At 38.6% G+C, this 21,969-nt stretch overlaps 1 protein-coding gene across 3 annotated transcripts in view; it reads right to left on the reverse strand.

Annotated features, from left to right (window-relative positions):
* NSL1 (NSL1 component of MIS12 kinetochore complex) overlaps nt 1-21,969 on the reverse strand; it is a 35,701-nt gene that overhangs the window by 13,256 nt on the left and 476 nt on the right. For all 3 annotated transcript variants that reach the window (XM_086342315.1, XM_086342314.1, XM_086342316.1), the window contains exons 2-4: nt 15,779-15,857; nt 5,890-6,020; nt 4,331-4,385 (exon numbers count right to left, since the gene is read on the reverse strand). In XM_086342315.1, the coding sequence (XP_086198441.1) occupies nt 4,331-4,385; nt 5,890-6,020; nt 15,779-15,857 (265 nt within the window). The remainder of the gene's footprint in view (nt 1-4,330; nt 4,386-5,889; nt 6,021-15,778; nt 15,858-21,969) is intronic.

Consider the following 21,969-nt stretch of genomic DNA (forward strand, 5'->3'; position numbering starts at 1 on the left):
TACTAGACAGGAAGAGGGGAAAGCAGCAATAAGAAAGTAAGCACATGAAAAACTTGGTCAGGAAACACTTGCTAAGCAAAATTCTTAAATATATGAAGAAATCACAGCCATGAAAGACAGCCAATATAACCAATGTCAAGGAGAGGAATTTGCTGCAGATAAAATAAAAATAGAGCAATCTGAAAATGATTTTAAGGTTTCAGTTCAGTTCAGTCACGTCCAGTTCTTTGTGACCCCATGAATTGCAGCACGCCAGGCCTCCCTGTCCATCACCAACTCCTGGAGTTCACTCAAACTCATGTGCATCGAGTCGGTGATGCCATCCAGCCATCTCATCCTCTGTCGTCCCCTTTTCCTCCTGCCCCCAATCCCTCCCAGCATCAGGGTCTTTTCCAATGAGTCAACTCTTCACATGAGGTGGCCAAAGTATTGGAGTTTCAGCCTCAGCATCAGTTCTTCCAAAAAACACCCAGGACTGGACTCCTTTAGGATGGACTGGTTGGATCTCCTTGCTGTCCAAAGGACTCTCAAGAGTCTTCTCCAACACCACAATTCAAAAGCATCAATTCTTCGGCACTCAGCATTTTTCACAGTCCAACTCTCACATCCATACATGACCACTGGAAAACCACAGCCTTGACTAGATGGACCTTTGCTGGCAAAGTAGTATCTCTGCTTTTGAATATGCTATCCAGGTTGGTCATAACTTTCCTTCCAAGGAGTAAGCATCTTTTAATTTCATGGCTGCAATCACCATCTGCAGTGATTTTGGAGCCCCCCAACAAAAAGAGTCTGACACTGTTTCCCCATCTATTTGCCATGAAGTGATGGGACCAGATGCCATGATCTTCGTTTTCTGAATGTTGAGCTTTAAGCCAACTTTTTCACTTTCTTCTTTCACTTTCATCAAGAGGCTCTTTAGTTCCCTTTCACTTTCTGCCATAAGGGTGGTGTCATCTGCATATCTGAGGTTATTGATATTTCTCCCAGCAATCTTGATTCCAGCTTGTGCTTCTTCCAGCCCAGCGTTTCTCATGATGTATTCTGCATATAAGTTACATAAGCAGGGTGACAATATACAGCCTTGATGTACTCCTTTTCCTGTTTGGAACCAGTCTGTTGTTCCATGTCCAGTTCTAACTGTTGCTTCCTGACCTGCATATAGGTTTCTCAAGAGGCAGGTCAGGTGCTCTGGTATTCCCATTTCTTTCAGAATTTTCCACAGTTTGTTATGATCCACACAGTCAAAGGCTTTAGCATAGTCAATAAGGCAGAAATAGATGTTTTTCTGGAACTCTCTTGCTTTTTCTATGATCCAATGGATGTTGGCAATTTGATCTCTGGTTCCTCTGCCTTTTCTAAAACCAGCTTGAACATCTGGAAGTTCACAGTTCACATATTGCTGAAGCCTGGCTTGGAGAATTTTGAGCATTACTTTACTAGCATGTGAGATGAGTGCAGTTGTGTGGTAGTTTGAGCATTCTTTGGCATTGCCTAAAGGTTTAAGATCCTCCAATAGCTAAAGAAAGGCTTCCCAGGTGCTACTAGTAAAGAACCCACCTGCCAATGCAGGAAACTTAAGAGACATGGTTCCAATCCCAGGGTCAAGAAGATCTCCTGGAGGAGAGCATGACAACCCACTCCAGTATTCTTGCCTGGAGAATTTCATGGACAGAGGGGCCTGGTGAGCTACAGTCCAGAGAGTCACAAAAAGTCAGAAACAACTGAAGCAACTTAGCATGCATGCAATAGTAAAGGAAATCATAACAGACATTATAACAAGAATAGTACAAAACAAGAATAGTACAAAAACAGAAGAAATGATAAGCAAAGTTGAAAGATTAAGTTAAAGATTTTCTAGAAGATGAGAGTCCTCAGACAAATTATACATGGAGTTGTGAGTGGAAGATGAGAAGAGGAAGCAAGCAAAACAAATTAAAAAATCCTCCCTATCCAAAACCAAAAAAAAAAAAAGTGTATACTCTCTTTAAATAAAATTGTGTGCATGTGTACAAAAGCATAAAAAAATTACCAGTAAGAAGCACAGAGATGAACCATATGTTACATAGTTGAATGAAAAAAAAAAAAAAGAATAAAATATATTGTATATATATTAACAACTCAAAACTCCCTATGTCTATCTGCCCACATACAAATGTACTGATAAAGATCTAAGATTAGACATATCAAGCAGTTACAGTAATTGTCTATTTGAAGGTGTGTGACATCAGATATTTAGAAAAGGCAGAGGAACCAGAGATCAAATTGCAAACATCCTCTGGATCATTGAAAAAGCAAGAGAGTTGCAGAAAAACATCTATTTCTGCTTTATTGACTATGCCAAAGCCTTTGACTGTGTGGATCACAATAAACTGTGGAAATTTCTGAAAGAGATGGGAATACCAGACCACCTGACCTGCCTCTTAAGGAACCTGTATGCAGGTCAGGAAGCAACAGTTAGAATTGGACATGGAACAACAGACTGGTTCCTAATAGGAAAAGGAGTACATCAAGGCTGTATATTGTCACCCTGCTTATGTAACTTATATGCAGAATACATCATGAGAAATGCTGAGCTGGATAAAGCACAAGCTGGAATCAAGATTGCCAGGAGAAATATCAATAACCTCAAATATGCAGATGATACCACTATTATGGCAGAAAGTGAAGCACTAAAGAGCCTCTTGATGAAAGTGAAAGAGGTGAAAAAGTTGGCTTAAAGCTCAACATTCAGAAAACTAAGATCATGGCATCTGGTCCTATCACTTCTTGGCAGATAGATGGGGAAACAGTGGAAACAGTGAGAGACTTTATTTTGAGGGGCTCCAAAATCACTGCAGATGGTGACTGCAGCCATGAAATTAAAAGATGCTTGCTCCTTAGAAGGAAAGTTATGGCCAACCTAGACATAATATTAAAAAGCAGAGACATTACTTTACCGACAAAGGTCCATCTAGTCAAAGCTATGGTTTTTCCAGTAGTTATGACTGCATGTGAGATATGGACCATAAAGAAAGCTGAGCACTGAAGAATTGATGCTCTTGAACTGTGGTACTGGAGAAGATTCTTGAGAATCCCTTGGACTGCAAGGAGATCCAACCAGTCCATCCTAAAGGAAATCAGTCCTGAATATTCACTGGACGGACTGATGCTGAAGCTGAAGCTCCAAAACTCTGGCCACCTGATGCGAAGAACTGACTCATTGGAAAAGACCCTGATGCTGGGAAAGACTGAAGGCAGGAGGAGATGGGGACGACAGAGGATGAGATGGTTGGATGGCATCACTGACTCGATGGACATAAGTTTAAGCAAGCTCTGGGAATTGGTAATGGACAGGGAAGCCTGGCATGCTGCAGTCCATGGGGTCGCAAAGATTCAGACACAACTGAGTGAATGAACTGAACCAAACCAAACCGATAACAAAGTAAGTGTTACTAGGTTAATGTTTATTGTCAAACGCAGTGACTGTGATAATTTTAGCCAACTTCAGCCTGCATTTGCTTCCCCCTCTCAGTTTATCCCATTGGCTTGGGACACTTTGAAAGGGCAGGGGACATGTTAGAAGGTAAATCAGAATTCAACAAGGGTGAGGTATTCAAAGCCATAAGTATAGAAATCCCATACAAATAAATCAAGATCTTAACTGTTTTTACAAAGACTTCAAAATTGGTACTTTAGAGAGCCAAAGGCAAATTCCAAAATGTCTCTTAGGAAAATTGTTACACATTTTTCAAGGTAAGAATAGAGTTATTTAAAAATATGCATGATCCACATTTTTAGCAATGTTAGTTCTGTTGCTGGATTTACAAAGTTTATATTCTTTTTATTTCTTTGTGTTTTACAAGATGCACTTAAGTGGAAAACAGAACTGAATTCAAAGGTGTAACAAGTGTACATATCTCTTAAGTTCAATATTATATTTTTATTGGATTTTATTCTGTAAATGATGAAAAACCAATGATGGTTATCACAAGAAGAAAAGATACTATGAGTGCTTTAATAGTCACTTTGGCTGTAATGCAAAGAATGGATAATATAATAGTATTAAAGATGGGAGGGTATTATAGGAGAAGGTAGATGGAGAAGGTGTAATACTCTAGGTTAGGAGACTGCTTAACGGAAGTCCAGATTCCTGGGTCCTGACCCTGGAAATTCTGAGATGGTAGGTTTAGAGCTAGTTCTCATAAACCTAAGTGAGAAAAAGACCTGACTGGGAGTGAGAGCATCAAAGGGAAGATACCCCTGATGCTAAATCCTTTAAAGGAGTATCAGGAACTCCTAAAGTTACAAGCTCATGCTTCATTTTTACCACAAATGAATACTGGCTCACCTGGATCAGGGTCATATTTTAGGTCCAACAGATGTACAACAGGGTGGTACTGCTTCTAAACATAAAATAAAACAGATTTAAATTAACAACTAGGTGACTTACAGAAACATTTTCTTTGGCTAATATAAATAAATATTAGTTAGCAGTATCATTCTTTTGCCAAAAAAAACCCAAAACAAAACAAACGTCCAAATTAGATCCTGTAGGGAAGGGAGGAGAAAAGAACAGATCAAATTAAGCCTGATTTATACCTTTTAGAGTACTGCCACCTACTGCATACACTAAGAAGCAGCAACATAAAGAAGCATACAAGCAAATTAAAGGCATAGTGACAGAATCTTAAACTATAAGGTAGTTTTCAAACTATTAACGGACTGTTTTTCAAAAGTTCATTTTAAGACAAGTGGTTAGAACTTGAACTCATATTCACACAGAAATCTGTTTTTAAAAGTGTCAGCATACTAATGCCTACCTGTGATACACTGGGACTGCAGTAGCAGAACTCTAAGGACAGGATCCATAATTCAGGCAAAAAGGAAGTGGAAAATGTCCTTTCTCATGCCCAAAGCAGCAGGAGCCAAAAAAGTTTTTTGTTTGTTTGTTTTAAAGCTGTCTTTAGTATCCTCACCCCATTCATTTTTGCATCAATTTTTAAACTTCCACAGCAACACCCCATCTAGGTCAGCAAACTTTCTTTTATGTAATACTGACTACAGGTTTTTTGATGGAGAGGGTGGGAGCAGGGAGGAAGGGTAGTAATAGGGAGAAAGATACTGGAAAATAAATACATTTTGAATGTTTTTCCTGAGGAAACTTTAAAAGTAGATGAGGGAGATAGGAGCGGGGTATTTCTTGGAGAACTGACATTTCTATGGAAGAAATAAGAAAAATTTTGCTTATAACTATTTTTTCTCATAGAATGATAAGTAAAATATTTTAGATAAAGCACCTGCTTCACTCTCTGAAGCAATTCCTGAAAACTAAGCAACTGGAAAATTTATATGTGAGTATGCTAATTTCAAAAAGTAAGGACAAACCGTTAAGCAAAACTGAAAGCCACATTTATGTCTCACTCCATAGGCAATGCCATTCCAGCAAACCTCCTTCTGCCTCGTCATAATTTTTGGAGCAAAAGAAATTACACACAATTCATAAAGCAAATTTTGGCATTATAAACAGGTAGTCTCAATCTTCATCCCCAAAATACATAGCAAAGACAAGAGTCTCCCAAAATACGTAACTATATACAAATAATGTGCCAAATACAAATCACAAATAGAAGAGGCTTAAAAAATAAATTTCTTTCTCCTTCCTGGACTCAGAATTAAGTTATTGTCAGTCTTCCATCTTCAAATCCTACTTTATTATCAACAGTATTGAAAACCTAGAGTGACTTAGAAAGGGGAAGTTTTATAATAGACAAGCAGTAGTAATTCAGGCATGAAAAACAAAGAAACCGAAATATCATTTATCTCCACTTGATCTTATACTTTAACTTTTTTACTGTAGTAAAACAGACATTACATAAAATTTACTATTTTAAAGGTAAATCATCTTACCAGAATCTCTTGTTGTGCCTTTATGATTTTGATGACATATTCAAGGATCTTTCTGGGATACTGCTTACGTTTTGTGGCTAAATCAACTATGATTTCATCAAACTGGTCTTCAAGGACTTTGATATCAGAATCTATTTCAAGTGAAAAAATAATATAAAAAATTCCTTAAAACACAGTTTATATTCTATATGAAAATGTAACATAAATAAACAAAATTTAGAAAACACAAAATTTAAGGAAAACAAAAATGGCAAGTTAATGGATGCCTCACTTTGGTGACTGATTCATCTATTCATTTAAAAGTCAATTATTTATTGAGCCCCTGTGGGAATCCAAGCCCAAATCAGAGAAATACAAAGATGATTAAAAAAAAAAAAGACAAAATGAGGAAAAACTTACAGGACAAAGGAATTAGAAGAAAAGTTATCAAATAAAGTGTATAAAGCAAATGAACTAATCTCTAATATAAAGCATAGCATACTGACTGGCATTAAGACGAAATCCAACAATCTAATGCCTAAAGAAGACACACAAAAATATATGTGGGCGAAAATCTACAGAATAATTTAAAGCATGCAGTATCTGTGCAAATATAAAAATAAAAAAATGTAGAGTTTTCTATTATGGCAAAAAACTAAGACAAATTAATAATGTTATGATTATGTTAAATAAATTTTCATGAAGTCATATTAAATAAGAGACTATCTAACAATATTACATGTGTCAGTTCCAACCAATATAGTAATAATATATTCTGAAGAACTACTGATTAGAAATGAAAAGTATAGTTGTACCTGGAAGCCTTATCAGTTTATAATGTCAAGCTTAGTAAATATGAAATTAAAGATAAATACTAGTTTAAAATCTGTATCAAATAACAAATGACGTAAAACTAACCCTGTAATAGAAAATTTTAATGACAAGACAGAAAAATAACTTTAAAAAAAAAGAGAGAGAAATACAAAGATGAATATAACGCAACCCCTGTTCTCTAAAAGCACATGGTTCACTGGAAGAAACTACGGATAACTGCAAAACAACTTCACAAAAGCAGTGGAGGTGTGAACAAAATGCTACCAGGACAAAGGACAACCTGAACAGTACTATGCCTTGGGAATCTGAGACTTTAAAGAGAAAGTAACATTTGAATTGGATCTTGAAATACTGATATAAGTGTAAATAAATTGCATTAAAAAAAGGTAGGGAAAAATAATATGGAGAAGCACATGAAGCAGAGAAAACAGCATCAGCAAGATCAAGAGTCTTTAGGAAAAAGTTCTAAATGGCTGCAGGATAAAGTATAAGGAAAGAAGGATGATAATATAATGAAAGAACCACACTGAAAGCATTTAACATTTGATTTTAGTATTTCTTTGATTTGGCTAAAGCTATCTTATCAGCTGCTTTCCTGTGTTTTAAAATACAGTAGACCCTTGAACAATGTGGGAGTTATGGGCACCAACCCTTCACACCATCAAAAATCCAAACATAACTTTATAGTTTCCACATCTGTGTATTCAACCAACTACAAATCATGTAGTACTGTAGTATATATATGGTGAAAAAAAATTCCTATATAAGTGGATCCTTGCAGTTCAAATCTATGTTGTTCAAAAGTCAACTGTACTGATTCTCAAACTCCTAGAGAATGAATAATCACCTGGAGAACTTGTCAGAACTAAAAAACAGCTATACTGAGGTAAAACTGTCATACAGTGAACTGCACATATTTAAAATACACAATTTGGTAAGTTCTGACATGTGTATACCCTTGAAACCACCACCACAGTCAAGATAATGAATATAATCCTCACCCTAAAAGTTTCCTTATGTTCCCCTGTAATGTCCCCCTCCAGCTCCTTCCAAACTGCTCTCTATCCCAGGCAACCACTCACCAAATTTTCATCACTATATTCTAGTTTTCATTTCCTAGAATTTTATATAAGTGAAGTCATATAGTACACATTCTTTTGTAAGAAGGGGAGAAATTTTGATTCTCAACAGAGGTCTCTGGAATGAGGCCCAGAAATTAAGCACCTCAGATGAAATGAATGCAGGGAACACATTAACCTTATTTTGAAAATTATTTTCTATTTTTACTTATTTATTTGGCTGTATTGGATGGCATGGGGGCTCTCCAGTTGTGGCTTAGTTACCCCAGGGCATGTGGGATCTAAGTTTCTGACCAGGGAAGGAACCCTGGTCCCCTGCATTGCAAGCCGCATTCTTATCACTGGACCACCAGGGAAGTCCCTGGAAATTATTTTTTTAAAGTAGCAAACATTAAATAGTCAAAAATACTAAAAAGCTATGTCCTCGGCTTAACTGATTTTGCATCCTGTGTGTTCTGCTATGTCAAAGTCTATGGCAGAAATAGATCTATTTATCTTACTGAGTAGAGAGCTTCATTATGGAGACGTCTGAAACATGTTAAATACATACTGGGGAACATTTTGAGACACTACTGACATACATCAGCATAAACGTACATATCATGTAAAGATTAATGAGGTCACGTATGACCTTTCATTCATCAAAAAAATATTCACTAAGTCCAACTAAATTACTTCTTCTGAGAGCATTATGAGATATAGTCATTATTACTTTGAATATTCATTTAAATGAGCAGCCTTCCCTATATTTTAATTCATTATTTTAAAAGTTCAATCACTAGCCTGAAAGGAATATTGTTACTATTTCACAATCAGCTATCAAAAACAAGTCTCCCAGGTAAATCTTCTGTGTAGAGAAAATGGTTTCTTAGCGCCACCTAATGATAAAGCTAAAAACTGAAATGTATAAATTTAGTTCAGTGTCCAACTCTTTGTGACCCCATGGACCGCAGCACGTCAGGCCTCCCTGTCCATCACCAACTCCCAGAGTTTACTCAGACTCACGTCCATCGAGTCGGTGATGCCATCCAACTATCTCATCCTCTGTCATCCCCTTCTCCTCCTGCCTTCAGTCTTTCTCAGCACATCAAGTTCTTTCCCAAAGAGTCAGTTCTTTGCATCAGGTGGCCAAAGTATTGGAGTTTCAGCTTCACCATCAGTCCTTCCAATGAATATTCAAGACTGATTTCCTTTAGGATGGACTGGTTGGATCTCCTTGCAGTCCAAGGGACTCTTGAGTCTTCTCCAACACCACAGTTCAAAAGCATCAATTCTTCAGCACTCAGCTTTCTTTATAGTCCACCTCTCACATCCATACATGACTACTGGAAAAACCATAGCCTTGACTAGACAGACCTTTGTGGGCAAAGTAATGTCTCTGCTTTTTAATATTCTGTCTAGGTTGGTCATAACTTTTCTTCCAAGGAGCAAGTGTCTTTTAATTTCATGGCTGCAGTCACCATCTGCAGTGATTTTGGAGCCCCCAAAAATAAAGTCTGACACTGTTTCCATTGTTTCCCCATCTATTTGCCATAAAGTGATGGGATCGGATGCCGTGATCTTAGTTTTCTGAATATTGAGTTTTAACCAACTTTTTCACTCTCCTCTTTCACTTTCATCAAGAGGCTCTTTAGTTCTTCTTCACTTTCTGCCATAAGGGTGGTGTCACCTGCATATCTGAGGTTATTGATATTTCTCCTGGCAATCTTGATTCCAGCTTGTGCTTCTTCCAGCCCAGCATTTCTTATGATGTACTCTGCATGTAAGTTAAATATGCAGGGTGACAATATACAGCCTTGACATACTCCTTTCCTGATTTGGAACCAGACTGTTGCTGTCCAGTTCTAACTGTTGCTTCCTGACCTGCATACAGGTTTCTCAAGAGTCAGGTCAGGTGGTCTGGTATTCCCATCTCTTGAAGAATTTTTCAGTTTGTTGTGATCCCCAGAGTCAAAGGCTTTGGTATAGTCAACAAAGCAGAAATAGATGTTTTTTCTGGAACTCTCTTGCTTTTTCGATGATCCAACAGATGTTGGCAATTTGATCTCTGGTTCCTCTGTGTTTCTGAATCCAGCTTGAACATCTGGAAGTTCATGGTTCATGTACTGCTGAAGCCTGGTTTGGAGAATTTTGAGCATTACTTTGCTAGTGTGTGAGATGCATGCAATTGTGCAGTAGTTTGAGCATTCTTTGGCACTGCCTTTCTTTGGGATTGGAATGAAAACTGATCTTTTCCAGTGCTGTGGCCACTGCTGAGTTTTCCAAATTTGCTGACATAAATTTAAGCAGGGAAGAATTTGTCATTACTCTGGCATCCCCATTGGCTCAGGGGTAAGGAATTCACCTCAATGCAGGAGACGTGGGTTCAATCCCTGGGTCAGGAAGATCCCCTGGAGAAGGAAATGGCAACCCACTCCAGTATTCTTGCCTGGGAAATCCCATGGACAGAGGAACCTGGCAGGCTACAGTCTATGCTGCTGCTGCTGCTGCTAAGTCACTTCAGTCGTGTCCGACTCTGTGCGACCCCATAGACGGCAGCCCACTAGGCTCCTCTGTCCCTGGGATTCTCCAGGCGAGAACACTGGAGCAGGTTGCCATTTCCTTCTCCAATGCATGAAAGTGAAAAGTGAAAGTAAAGTTGCTCAGTCGTGCCCAACTCTTAGCAACCCTATGGACTGCAGCCTACCAGGCTCCTCCATCCATGGGATTTTCCAGGCAATAGTACTGGAGTGGGGTGCCACTGCCTTCTCCGGCTACAGTTTATAGGGTCATAAAAAGTTGGATACGACTTAGCGACTAAACAAATACGTACTGGGTTGGCCAAAAGGTTTGTTTGTTTTTTCCCGTAACTAGCTCTAGTAGTGCTTAATTGTCTTAAATTTCATTAACAATTTTGTTAAGAGTGTACTGTGACAGCTGTCATATCAGGGTGTATTTTAAAAAAAAGCTTATCAATTGGTGAATTTTTGAGTAGCCATTTTAATATTGATCATATTAGAAGAAAGCAACATTTTCAGCATATTATGCTTTATTATTTCAAGAAACATAAAAATACACCTGAAACACAAAAGAAAATTTTGTGCAGTGTATAGAGAAGATGCTGTGACCAACTGAACATGTCAAAAGTAGTTTGTGAAGTTTCATGCTGGAGTTTTCTAAAGGGACAATGCTCCATGGGTAGGTAGACCAACTGAAGTTATGAGCGATCAAATTGAGACATTAATCGAGAACAGTCAACATTACACCATGCAGAAGATAGTCAACATACTCAAAATATCCAAATCTAGCACTGAAAATCATTTGCACAGCCTGGTTATGTTCATCACTTGATGTTTAGGTTTCGCATAAGTTAAGCGAAAAAAACCTTCTTGAGCATATTTCCATATGTGATTCTCTAATGAAACATAATGAAAAATGTCCTGTTTTAAAGCAAATGTGACAGGAGATGAAAAGTGGATATTGTACAATAGTGTGGAACAGAAGAGATTATGAGGCAAGTGAAATGAACCACCACAAATCACACCAAAGGTTGGTCTTCATCCAAAGGTTATGTTGTATATATAGTGGGACTCAAAGGGAGTCCTCTATTATGAGCTCCTTCCAGAAAACCAAGCAATTCATTCCAACAAGTGCTGCTTCCAAGCAATAGGTGAAAAGTGTCTGGAATCAGTCAACAGAAAACACATCATCTTCCATCAAGATAACCCAAGACCACATGCTTCTTTGATGACCCGACAAAAACCATTACAGCCTGGCTGGGAAGTCCTGATTTCATTCACTATATTCACCAGACACTGCACCTTCAAGTGCCCATTTCAGTCTTTACAAAATTCTCTTAATGGAAAAAATTTCTGTTTCCTGGAAGACTGTAAAAGGAACCTGAACAGTTCTTTGCTTAAAAAGATAAAAAGTTTTGGGAAGATGGAATTATGAAGTTGCCTGAAAAATGGCAGAAGGTAGTGGAACAAAACAATGAATATGTTGTTCAGTGAAGTTCTTGATGAAAATGAAAGACTGTCTTATTTTTTACTTAAAAAACCAAAGGAACCTTTGGCCAACCATATACTATGTGCCAAGCCAAGTACTGAAAATATAGTGATGAGAAAAATATATATATTCCCTGCTCTCAAGGAACTTACTTTTTAATTCTTTTTTAAAAAATGTATTTATTTATTTGGCTACACCAGGGCACAGCTGCAGCATGTGTGATCTTTGATCTTCATTCGGGCACGGGGGATAGCCCTCTCAGAGTAGAGGGGCAAGGAGAAAGTTGGTCTCACTTGTATATTCATTCTTTCATTTGTTCACTCATATGCACAATAATCTCAGTGAACAAAACACAAAAGCCTCTGCCCTTGTGAAACTTACTAATTGATTCTATGTATTAGATCAAATACAAACCCTATTAATTCTATCTTCTGAACATCTCTCGAACCCATCTTTCTTTTCTCTTTCTTAGGGTGGTCTTCACCGTCTTTGGCTGTGTTACTGCAATAACTTCCTAAGGTCTGAGAGGTTCTCCCTTGAATTTCTCCCTTCTCCAATCTGTCCCGGACACAGTCAGCAGTTAGATTCTAAAACACACACTTTTTCTTGTTACAGTAGTGCACCCTTATCTGTGGTTTCACTTTCTGCAGTTTCAGTTACCCATGGTCAACCACAGTCTGAAAATATTAAATGAAAAATTTCAGAAATAAACAATTCCTAAGTATTAAATTGTGTGCCATTCTGAGTAGCATGATGAAATCTCAGGCTGTCCTGCTCCATCCCACCCAAGACATGAACCATCCCTTTGTCCAGTTTATCCTGCCCATCAGTCATTTGGCAGCCACCCTGATTATCAGATCCACTGTTGCAGTATCTCTGTGTCTGTGTTCAACCAACCCTATTTTACTTAATAATGGCCCCAAAGCACAAGAGTTGTGATGCTGGCAATTTAAACAGGGCAAAGAAGGGCTTCCCTGGTGGCTCAGTGGTAAAGAATCTGCCGGCCAATGCAGGTGACACAGATTTGATCCCTTGTCTGGGAAGATCCCACATGCTGCGGAGCAACTAAGCCCACAGCTAATTGAGCCTGTGCTCTAGAGCCCACGAGCCGCAGCTACTGAAGCCTGAGCCCTGAGCCCATGCTCTGCAACAAGGGAAGCCACCTCAAGGAGAAGCCCACACACCACAACTAGAGAGCAGCCCCTGCTCGCCACATCCATTAACAGAGAAAAACCCGTGGAGCATCAGAGACCCAACACAGCCAAAAACGATAAATGAATTTTTTAAAAAATAAAATACACCAAAGAGAAGCTGTAAGGTGCTTCCATTAAGTGAAAAGGCAGAAGTCTGCAACTTAATAAGGAAAAATATTGTAGGCTGAGATTGCTAAGATCTACGATAAGAATAAATCTTCTATCCATGAAATTGTGAAGAAGAAAAAAGAAATTTGTGTTAGCTTTGTTGTCATTCCTCAAACTGCAAAGGTTACAGCCACAGTGCATGGTAAGTCTTTAGTTCAGACAGAAAAGGCATTAAATTTATACAGTAAGATATTCTGAGAGTGAGGGAAAGAGACCACATTCACATAACTTTCATTACAGAATATTATTATAATCGTTCTATTTTATTATTAGTTATTGTTGTTAATCTCATTAAGCTTAATTTCTAAACTAAACTTTATCATAATTATATATAGGATGGATAAACAACAAAGGCCTACTAGCACTGGGAACTGTACTCAATATTCTGTGACAAACTATAATGGAAAAGAATATAATACATGTATATTATTGAGTCACTTTGCTGTACAGAAGAAGAGCAACATTGTAAACCATACTTCAATACAATTTTTTTTTAAATAGTATACACAGGGTTTGGTACTATCTGAGATTTTAGGCATCAACTGGACAATCTGGATACATCCCCTTAAGGTAAGAGGGGACTATGGGGAGGTGGTTTAGGGGCATTACATATACTGTGCACTTTACTTACATTATTATTACATCAGTTCCACCTCAGATCATCAGAGGTTGGGGACCCCTGATCTACAGGATAAAGTACATATTCCTCAGCATACTCTACTGGGCTTTATGGGATTTGGTCCCAACTTGGCCTCATCTATCTCAATTCACTTCTGACATTTTCCAAACATATCACTCCTTTGTGCCTTTAGGGCTTCCCTGATAGCTCAGCTGCAATGCAGACTCCACCTGCAGTGCAGGAGACCCCAGTTTGATTCCTGAGTTGGGAAGATCCGCTGGAGAAGGGACAGGCTACCCACTCCAGTATTCTGGCCTGGAGAATTCCAAGGACTGTATAGTCCATGGGGTGGCAAAGAGTTGGGCATGATTGAGCGACTTTCACTTTGTGCCTTGGACATGCTTTTTTCTTTGCTTCAAACGTCCTTCCAACCTCCTTTCTGTCTATACTTTTATTTATTAAATGCATTTAATAGCAACCTACTCTGTTATGTCTTCTCCCACTTTCTGAGGAGTAATGCGTTTTTGTCTATTTCCTTCCTTTAATGATGAGTTCCTAAATGCTAAGAGTCATATCTTTTCATTTATTTCCTGGAACTTGGTATGGTGTCTGACATTTATTAAGTGCCCATGAAAGAAGGTAAAACTGCAGTATTCTCAACTATTTCCCCTCAGAGTTATAAGGGGGGGAAAGGGACAGAGAACATCCAGGTTTCAGCCATCCACTCATGCTGTCAACCTGTCAGAAAATACACATGTTGATCTATAAACTGATGAATCATACACTAAAGGCAGTCTGGACCGAACAACATAGCAGTTCCAAACTGACTTCACAGAACAACAGTCACATAAACACCCAGTAAAGGCTGTCTAGTTTGAAAATACTCCTAGGTGATTCTGATATGCTGCCTTTCCCCACTAATTGGCAATCACTCTGATAACAGTTGAAAAATCTGATGTTGTTTTTTCCATTTTAACATGTAAACCACAAAGTGAACTCTGGGTGTCTTTGAAGAGGTAATTATAATGATGCCAAGGAGTAGAGAGTAAAGTCTTCTGAGCAAAGAATTATCTTAATGCTGAGAAGAAAAACTATAGCCATAGAGAATTACTTGACAGGGCTTGGAATAAGCTCAAAGGTTTAAGTGGTTAATCTTAACAGCTAGCAGAGACATCAGTCTACACTGGTCAGATCGCTGCACTATCACTGTGGCAACCAATAAGGTCGCCTGACAGTCCTCCTGTCAGGACAGCCCTTTTCCTGGACATTGCTGGAGAATTCAGTCTCTCTTCCCACGCTGATCATTCTTTTTCTACTACATTTTTTTCCTTCCTACACTGACCATTTTCTATTAAAACTTGAATTTCTTTAAATATGTCACCTTTATTAGGTAGGGTGCAATCTAGTCTGCCTGGACCAGCAAAATATTCTGTCTTTTTAAGGAGGTTTCTGCAAATATTAAACTCATTCTTTATATGGTACTTACACAGTCTAACTTCACATTTCTAAGAGTATTTCACTATCTACTCAAAGGATCAATTATAAAAATATAATTTGATTTATAAAGTATTAAGCATAGGAATATGCTTAATTCTGTGGGCCTGCTTCTTCATCTCACGATAGTTCTCTGGTATTGTATTTTCCAATAAGCTACTGACAAGGGTACTTTTGAAGACTGATCAGATGAAAGTCTTGTGGGAATGCCAGATAGCATATATAAAGGATCATGGTAACCACTATGTTTTTTGCCTCAGTGTATGACCTTAATAGTATTCTAGATTAATTTTCTCTTTTCTTCCAGTAAAGGAACTCTGCCAGTAAAGAGGTGACATTGAAAACAGGTAGGAATTCCCTGGTAGTCCAATGGTTAGGACTTCAAGCTTCCACTACAGGGGGCATGGGCTTGATCCCTGGTTGGGGAACTAAGATCCTAGAAGGAATCTTCCATGTGACATGGCAGGAAATAAAATGGAATGGCTACAAAAATAACTCAGAAATGAATGACAGAGGGACAAAGTGAAGTCACATACCCATAAAGCAATCGTCTGAAGCTTCCTGCCATGCTTGCCCATTAATGCTGACATTCTCTTGCACAGCCGATTCGAAAGTCTGCAATAAAGTCACAAAAATCAAGTCACTGAAAATAACTTTAAATACTGAATTCAAACATTTGGACAATTCAGATTTGTGATAGAGAATATAAAAAAAGTAGACGACTAGATTACTAGTATGCTTATGCTTTTCAATGAAGTGATATTCCATTTGAATCACTTATTCTACCTACATTTTAGTTCCAACAGCCATTAAGAGAATGAGAAAATGTGATGAAAAGTTTTACAATATTGGTGCAAACAAAAAGAATTTACTTACTAAATGAAAGGAAAGTGAAAGTGAAGTCGCTCAGTCGTGTCCAACTCTTTGTGACCCCATGGACTGTAGCCTACCAGGCTACTCTGTCCATGGGATTTTCCAGGCAGTAGTACTGGAGTGGATTGCCACTTCCTTCGCCAGGGGATCTTCCCAACCCAGGGATCGAACTCGGGTCTCCCGCATTGTAGACAGATGCTTTACCATCTGAGCCACCAGGGAAGTAAATGAAAGGAAAACAAGCTAACAAATTGGGCTCAAATGAATCTCAAGGTATAAGTAATACATTTGCTGCTGAATGAGGGTCAGTGTTAACAAGTGGGAAAATACACAGGCTTAAAACAAAGTGAAATTAATTTCTACTTTACAACGGACTGTATTTTGGGGGAAGGGGGGACTGCGTTGGGTCTTAGTTGCAGCACACGGGATTTTCATTGCATCACTGGGGATCTTTCACTACAGTAAATGGATTTACACACACTCTCTAGTTGTGGCACTTGGGATCAGTGTTTCAGTGCTTGGGCTTAGTTACTCTACAGCATGTGAGTTCTTCCCGCACTGGGGGTTGAACCCACATCCCTTGCACTGCAAGGCAGAGTCTTAACCACTGGACCAACCACCAGGAAAGTCCTAGGACTCTTTTTTTTTTTTTGAGATATACTTTGAAGTATGTAATGATAAAATGACATGAGAGATGCAATTTGCTTTAAAATAAGAAGTATAACATATTTTTGATAACTGCTAAATTTGGTGATGGACATATGGATGTTCACTGTGCTAGGCTATTTTTTGTAACTTTAAAAATGTTCGTAATACATTAAAAAGTAAAAAACTAAAGAAATTTGATGGTATCATCCAAATTTTAAACACACATTCCTTATAGCCCAACAATTTCACGTCTATCAATATAACCTAAAGGACCATTCTCATAAAAACATAAAGAAGATAAACTGAACATGCTTATTTCAGTTCTGTTTGAAATTATGAAATATTGAGGGAAAAATATCTAAATTCAAAATTAGGAGAATGGCTAAATATACAATATACCCATATCATACAATACTAAAAGAATGAAGTACATCTCTATATAACATTAACAAATAATAAAGACATATTCGGTTTTTTAAACAAAAAGCAGGATGTTAACAATTCATCAGCATGACACTATTAGTATTAAAAAAAAAAAAAGGAACACTTTTTAAAACAGAGAGATAGCTTTAAAGCCAAAAAAGAGAAGGATTATATCCTCCAAAATAGTAAGTTATTTCCAAGAAGGAAGAAGGATAGTGGAGAGGAATTCAAAGATTTTTGCTTTATGCTATTTTTCATAAAGAGAATACATTTTATATAATTAAAAATAAGCTTAAAATTATCCTTCAATTTAAAAATAAATTTTTAAGAAAGGAAAAAATAAGCTTAAATCAAATGATGACTGATAATTATGAGTTAGAGTATGTATTCTATACTTTAAAGATTTTTATAAAGTAAAATCCTTACTCTATCCAGTTGTATTCAAGAATTATCCAAATTGTCTTTTTAATATTCATTGTACAGTTGTATCCATTTTTTTAAATGTTACTTTATTAAGTATTAGAGAAATGCAAATCAAAACTAAAGTGAGGTATCACCGCACACCAGTCAGAATGGCCATCATTAAGAAATCTACAAAACAATAAATTCTGCAGAGAATGTACTACACTGTTGGTGGGAATGCAATATAGACACTGTGGAGAACAATACGGAGGCTCCTTAAAAAACTAGGAATAAAACTACCGTATGACCCAGCAACCCCACGACTGGGCACATGCTCTGAGTAAACCATAATTTGTACCTCAGTATTCACTGCAGCACTATTTACAATAGACAGGACATGGAAACAACCTAGGCGTCCATCAACAGACGAAAGGATAAAGAAGTTACAGTACGTATATACGATGGAATATTACTCAGCCATAAAACCAAACAAATTTGAGTCAACTGAACTGAGGTGGATGAACCTAGCGCCTGTTATACAAGTGAAGTGAGTCAGAAATGAAAAATAAATATCATATATTAATACATATATATGGAACGTTCCCTGGTGGCTCAGAGGTTAAAGACTCTGCCTGGAATGCGGGAGACTGGGGTTCGATCCCTGGGTCCAGAAGATCCCCTGGAGAAGGAAATGGCAACCCACTCCAGTACTCTTGCCTGGAGAATCCCATGGAGGGAGGAGCCTGGTAGGCTACACTCCATGGGGTCGCAAAGAGTCGGACATGACTGAGCGACTTCACGTTCGTATGGAATCTAGAAAAATGGTGCTGATGAATCTATCTGCAGGGCAGGAATGGAGACACACGTAGAGAATGGACATGTGGACACAGCAAGGGAAGGAGAGGGTGGGATGAACTGAGAGAGCAGCACTGACACACACACCCTCCCACATGTACAGCAGATGGCTGGCTTAGAATCGACCTGGCCAGTGCAGGGAACGTGGGTTCAATCCCCAGTCTGGGAAGATCTCACATGCCCTGGAAGCTGCTATATAACCCACAGAGTTCAGCCTGGTGCTCTGTGACTTCCGAGAGGGGTGGGAAGGCAGGGGTGTGGTATGGTGGGGTAGAGGGGTGGGAGAGAGATTCGAGAGGGAGGGGCTATATGTATACTTATGGCTGATTCACGTTGTTGTACAGCAAAAACCAACACCACATTGTTAGGCAATTATCCTCCAATTAAAAAAAAAATTGTGGTAGCTGAATAATGGCCCCCAGAGATGTCTGCATTCTAGTCCCCAGGACCTGTGAATATGTCATCTCATACAGAAAAAAGGGGGGATTTTGCTGGTTGTGATAAATAAAGGATCATGAGATGTGAAGAGTGTGCTTGATTATTCAGGTGGGCCCAATGTAATCACAAGGGTCCATACCAAAAAAAAAAAAAGGGCAGGAGTGTCAAAATCAGAGGGAAGGGATGTGTGAGCAGAAGTCAGAGCTCTGAAGATGAAGGAAGGAGCCATGAGTGCAGCCTCCAGGAGCTGGGAAAGGCAAGGGCAGGGATACACCCTAGAGCCGCCAGAAGAACTGCAGCCCTGCCAGCACCAACTTCAGGACTTCTGCCCTCCACAACTGTCAGATAATACCTTTGCATCACTGTAAGCCACTCAGTGTGGTAACTTGTTACATCAACAATAGGAAATGAATACGCTGTCCACACCCTCTATCTCTGTTGTTTTTGGATTGTTATTTTCAATCTCTGTCCCCAGCCCACTACCCACACCCATTATAAATAAATTAAAATATTAAAAGAAAAAAATACACAGGACTTTCCTAGTGGTCCAGTGGATAAGAATCCGCCTGCCAATTCAGGGGACACAGATTTGATTCCTGGTCTGGGAAGATTCCACATGCTGTGGGGTGACTAAGCCGGTGTACCTCGAGTCTGTGTTCTGCAACAAGAGAAGCCACTGCCACAAGAAACCCGCCTGCCTCTAGAAAGCCTGAGCACAGCAATGAAGACTCAGTGCAGCCAAAATTAACTAATTAATTTTTGAAAGCCTTAAATAAAAAGTCTACAGATTATAAATGCTACCCTCTTTCATGATTGGTGGGAATGTAAACTGATACACGCACTATGGCAAACAGTATGGAATTTCCTCAAAAAATTAAGAGTTGCCATATGATCTGCATCCTACTCCTGGGCATATCTATCTGGAGAAAAGTACTAAATAAAATTTGAGAAGATATGCAGGACTTCCCTGGTGGTCCAGTGGTTAAAAATCTGCCCACCATGCAAAGGGACATGACTTCAATCCCTGGTCTGGGAAGATCCCACATGCCATGAGGCAACTACAACTAAGTCCATGCACCACAGCTACTGAGCTTAGGCTCTCAAATCGAGGAACTTCGACTACTGAGCCCACATACCACAACTACTGGAGCCCGCATGCCCTAGAGCCAGTGCTCCACAGCAAGGGAAGTCACCACAAAGAGAGCTCCGAGCATAGCAACTAAAGAGCAGCCCCCACTAGCCGCAAGTAGAGAAAGTCCTCGCGCAGCGACGAAGATCCAGCCAAATACAAAAATAAATAACTGAAAAAAAAAAAAAAGATGCGCATCCCAGTGTTCACTGCAGCACTATTTACAATAGCCAAGACATGGAAACAACCTAAATGTCCATCGACAGATGAAGCATAAAGACGCGGCACATACACAATGGAATACTCCTCAACCGCAAAAAAGATGGAATAAAGCCATTTGCCACACATGGATGGACTTGGAGATTATCACATTAAAGTGAAGAAAGTCCGACAGACAAAGATATATGATATCATTTATATGCAGAATCTAAAATATGACACAGAAGAACGTGTCTATGAAACAAAGTCACAGACATAGAGAAGAGACTTGTGTGTACAAAGCAGGAGGTGGGTGGGAGAAGGATGGATTAGAAGTTTAAGATTAGCAGATGCAAACTTTTACGTGTAAAATGGATGAACAACAAAGTCCTGATGTACATCACAGAGAACTACATTCAATATTCTGTGATAAACCATAATGGAAAAGAAAGTATACATATGTATAACTGAATCATTTTGTTATACAGTAGAAATTAACACAACATTGTAAATCAACTACACTTCAATAAAATAAATTTTTAAAAAACTATCACAAAAAATGTTACTATATTATGCAGTTTTAGATAGAGATGTCAACATTCCTGAAGCCTCCACCTTTTATCTGTTTTCTTAATTAAAACACAAGTGAATTCCCTTGGTAGTTTAAGTCTTCACATCTTTTATCTTCTAATTTACTTTCTCATCCATTAATAAAGTATAATCGGTTAAGCAAGTTCCTCTTTTCCTGTAAGGAGAACTAATGTTCTAAGTACCTTAGCACTTCCTGGAAAGGGGTAAATGCTAAGATCATTACACAAGAAACAAGTCTTCTCCTGTGAAACTACTACTAAAAACGTCCTCAGGTATGTCTCTATCCTTCCCTTGCTAGCAAGGGGGGAATGATATAAAAGTCAGTGTATATAATACTGGAACAGAGAATCACAACCCAGGGAGTGTTCCAACATTCTTCATCCACTTAACTTTATTTCGTTTGCATTGTGGTCAGTAAAACTGTACTGCATTACAAACATTTTGACATTTTCCCCTGTATATAAATAGGTTGTGTGCTTTCTTCAGACTGGCACAAATCCCTCAATTTGTGTCTTCCCCCACGCCACCCCCCCCCAAAAAAAAAACAACTCATCTTCTACAGAGCTTTGCAAAATACTTGAGAAAGGAAGGGGAAACTGATTATAAGGGTGGGTGTGATCTTAGTGAAGTTTATAATGGGAAGCTTCCTTACCTACTTTAGACTCGTAGAGAAAATGTTTTCGCTCTCTTTACAAGATATTCTAAGAACAAGCAAAAAGACCAAAAGCTAGCCTGGTGACTGACTTCCCGGATTCTCCTTTCTGAGTCTCTGTCTACGCCGTCCAACAGGGGACAATCTAGCTACTTTGTGGCTGTTGAAGCCTTAAAATGTAGCTAGTGGAAAAGGACATCAGGTTTAAGACAGATGTGAAAAGCTTGGTATGAACCAAAGAATGTAAACTAGCTGTTCCTTTTTTTTTTAATTATTACAAGTTAAAATGGTATCTTGGACACGGTTAAATAAATATCATTAATTTCACCTATTTTCTTCCTTTTAATTTCAAGTGACATACATGGCTCGCCTTGAATTTTTCGGTCGGACAGCACTGGCCTAACTAACAACACCCAGCTGCCTCCAGCATCTATCTCGTTCCCTCGCGTTCCCGGGCACCGTTAAACTCTGCCAAAACCGGCCGTGGGCTCCTCCTGCCCACTAAGACCGGGGTGTGG

Source organism: Bos grunniens, chromosome 16 (genome assembly GCF_055505025.1).
Source record: "Bos grunniens cultivar Pamir isolate PY7600 chromosome 16, Bosgru_T2T1.0, whole genome shotgun sequence".
NCBI classification, from domain to species: domain Eukaryota; kingdom Metazoa; phylum Chordata; class Mammalia; order Artiodactyla; family Bovidae; genus Bos; species Bos grunniens.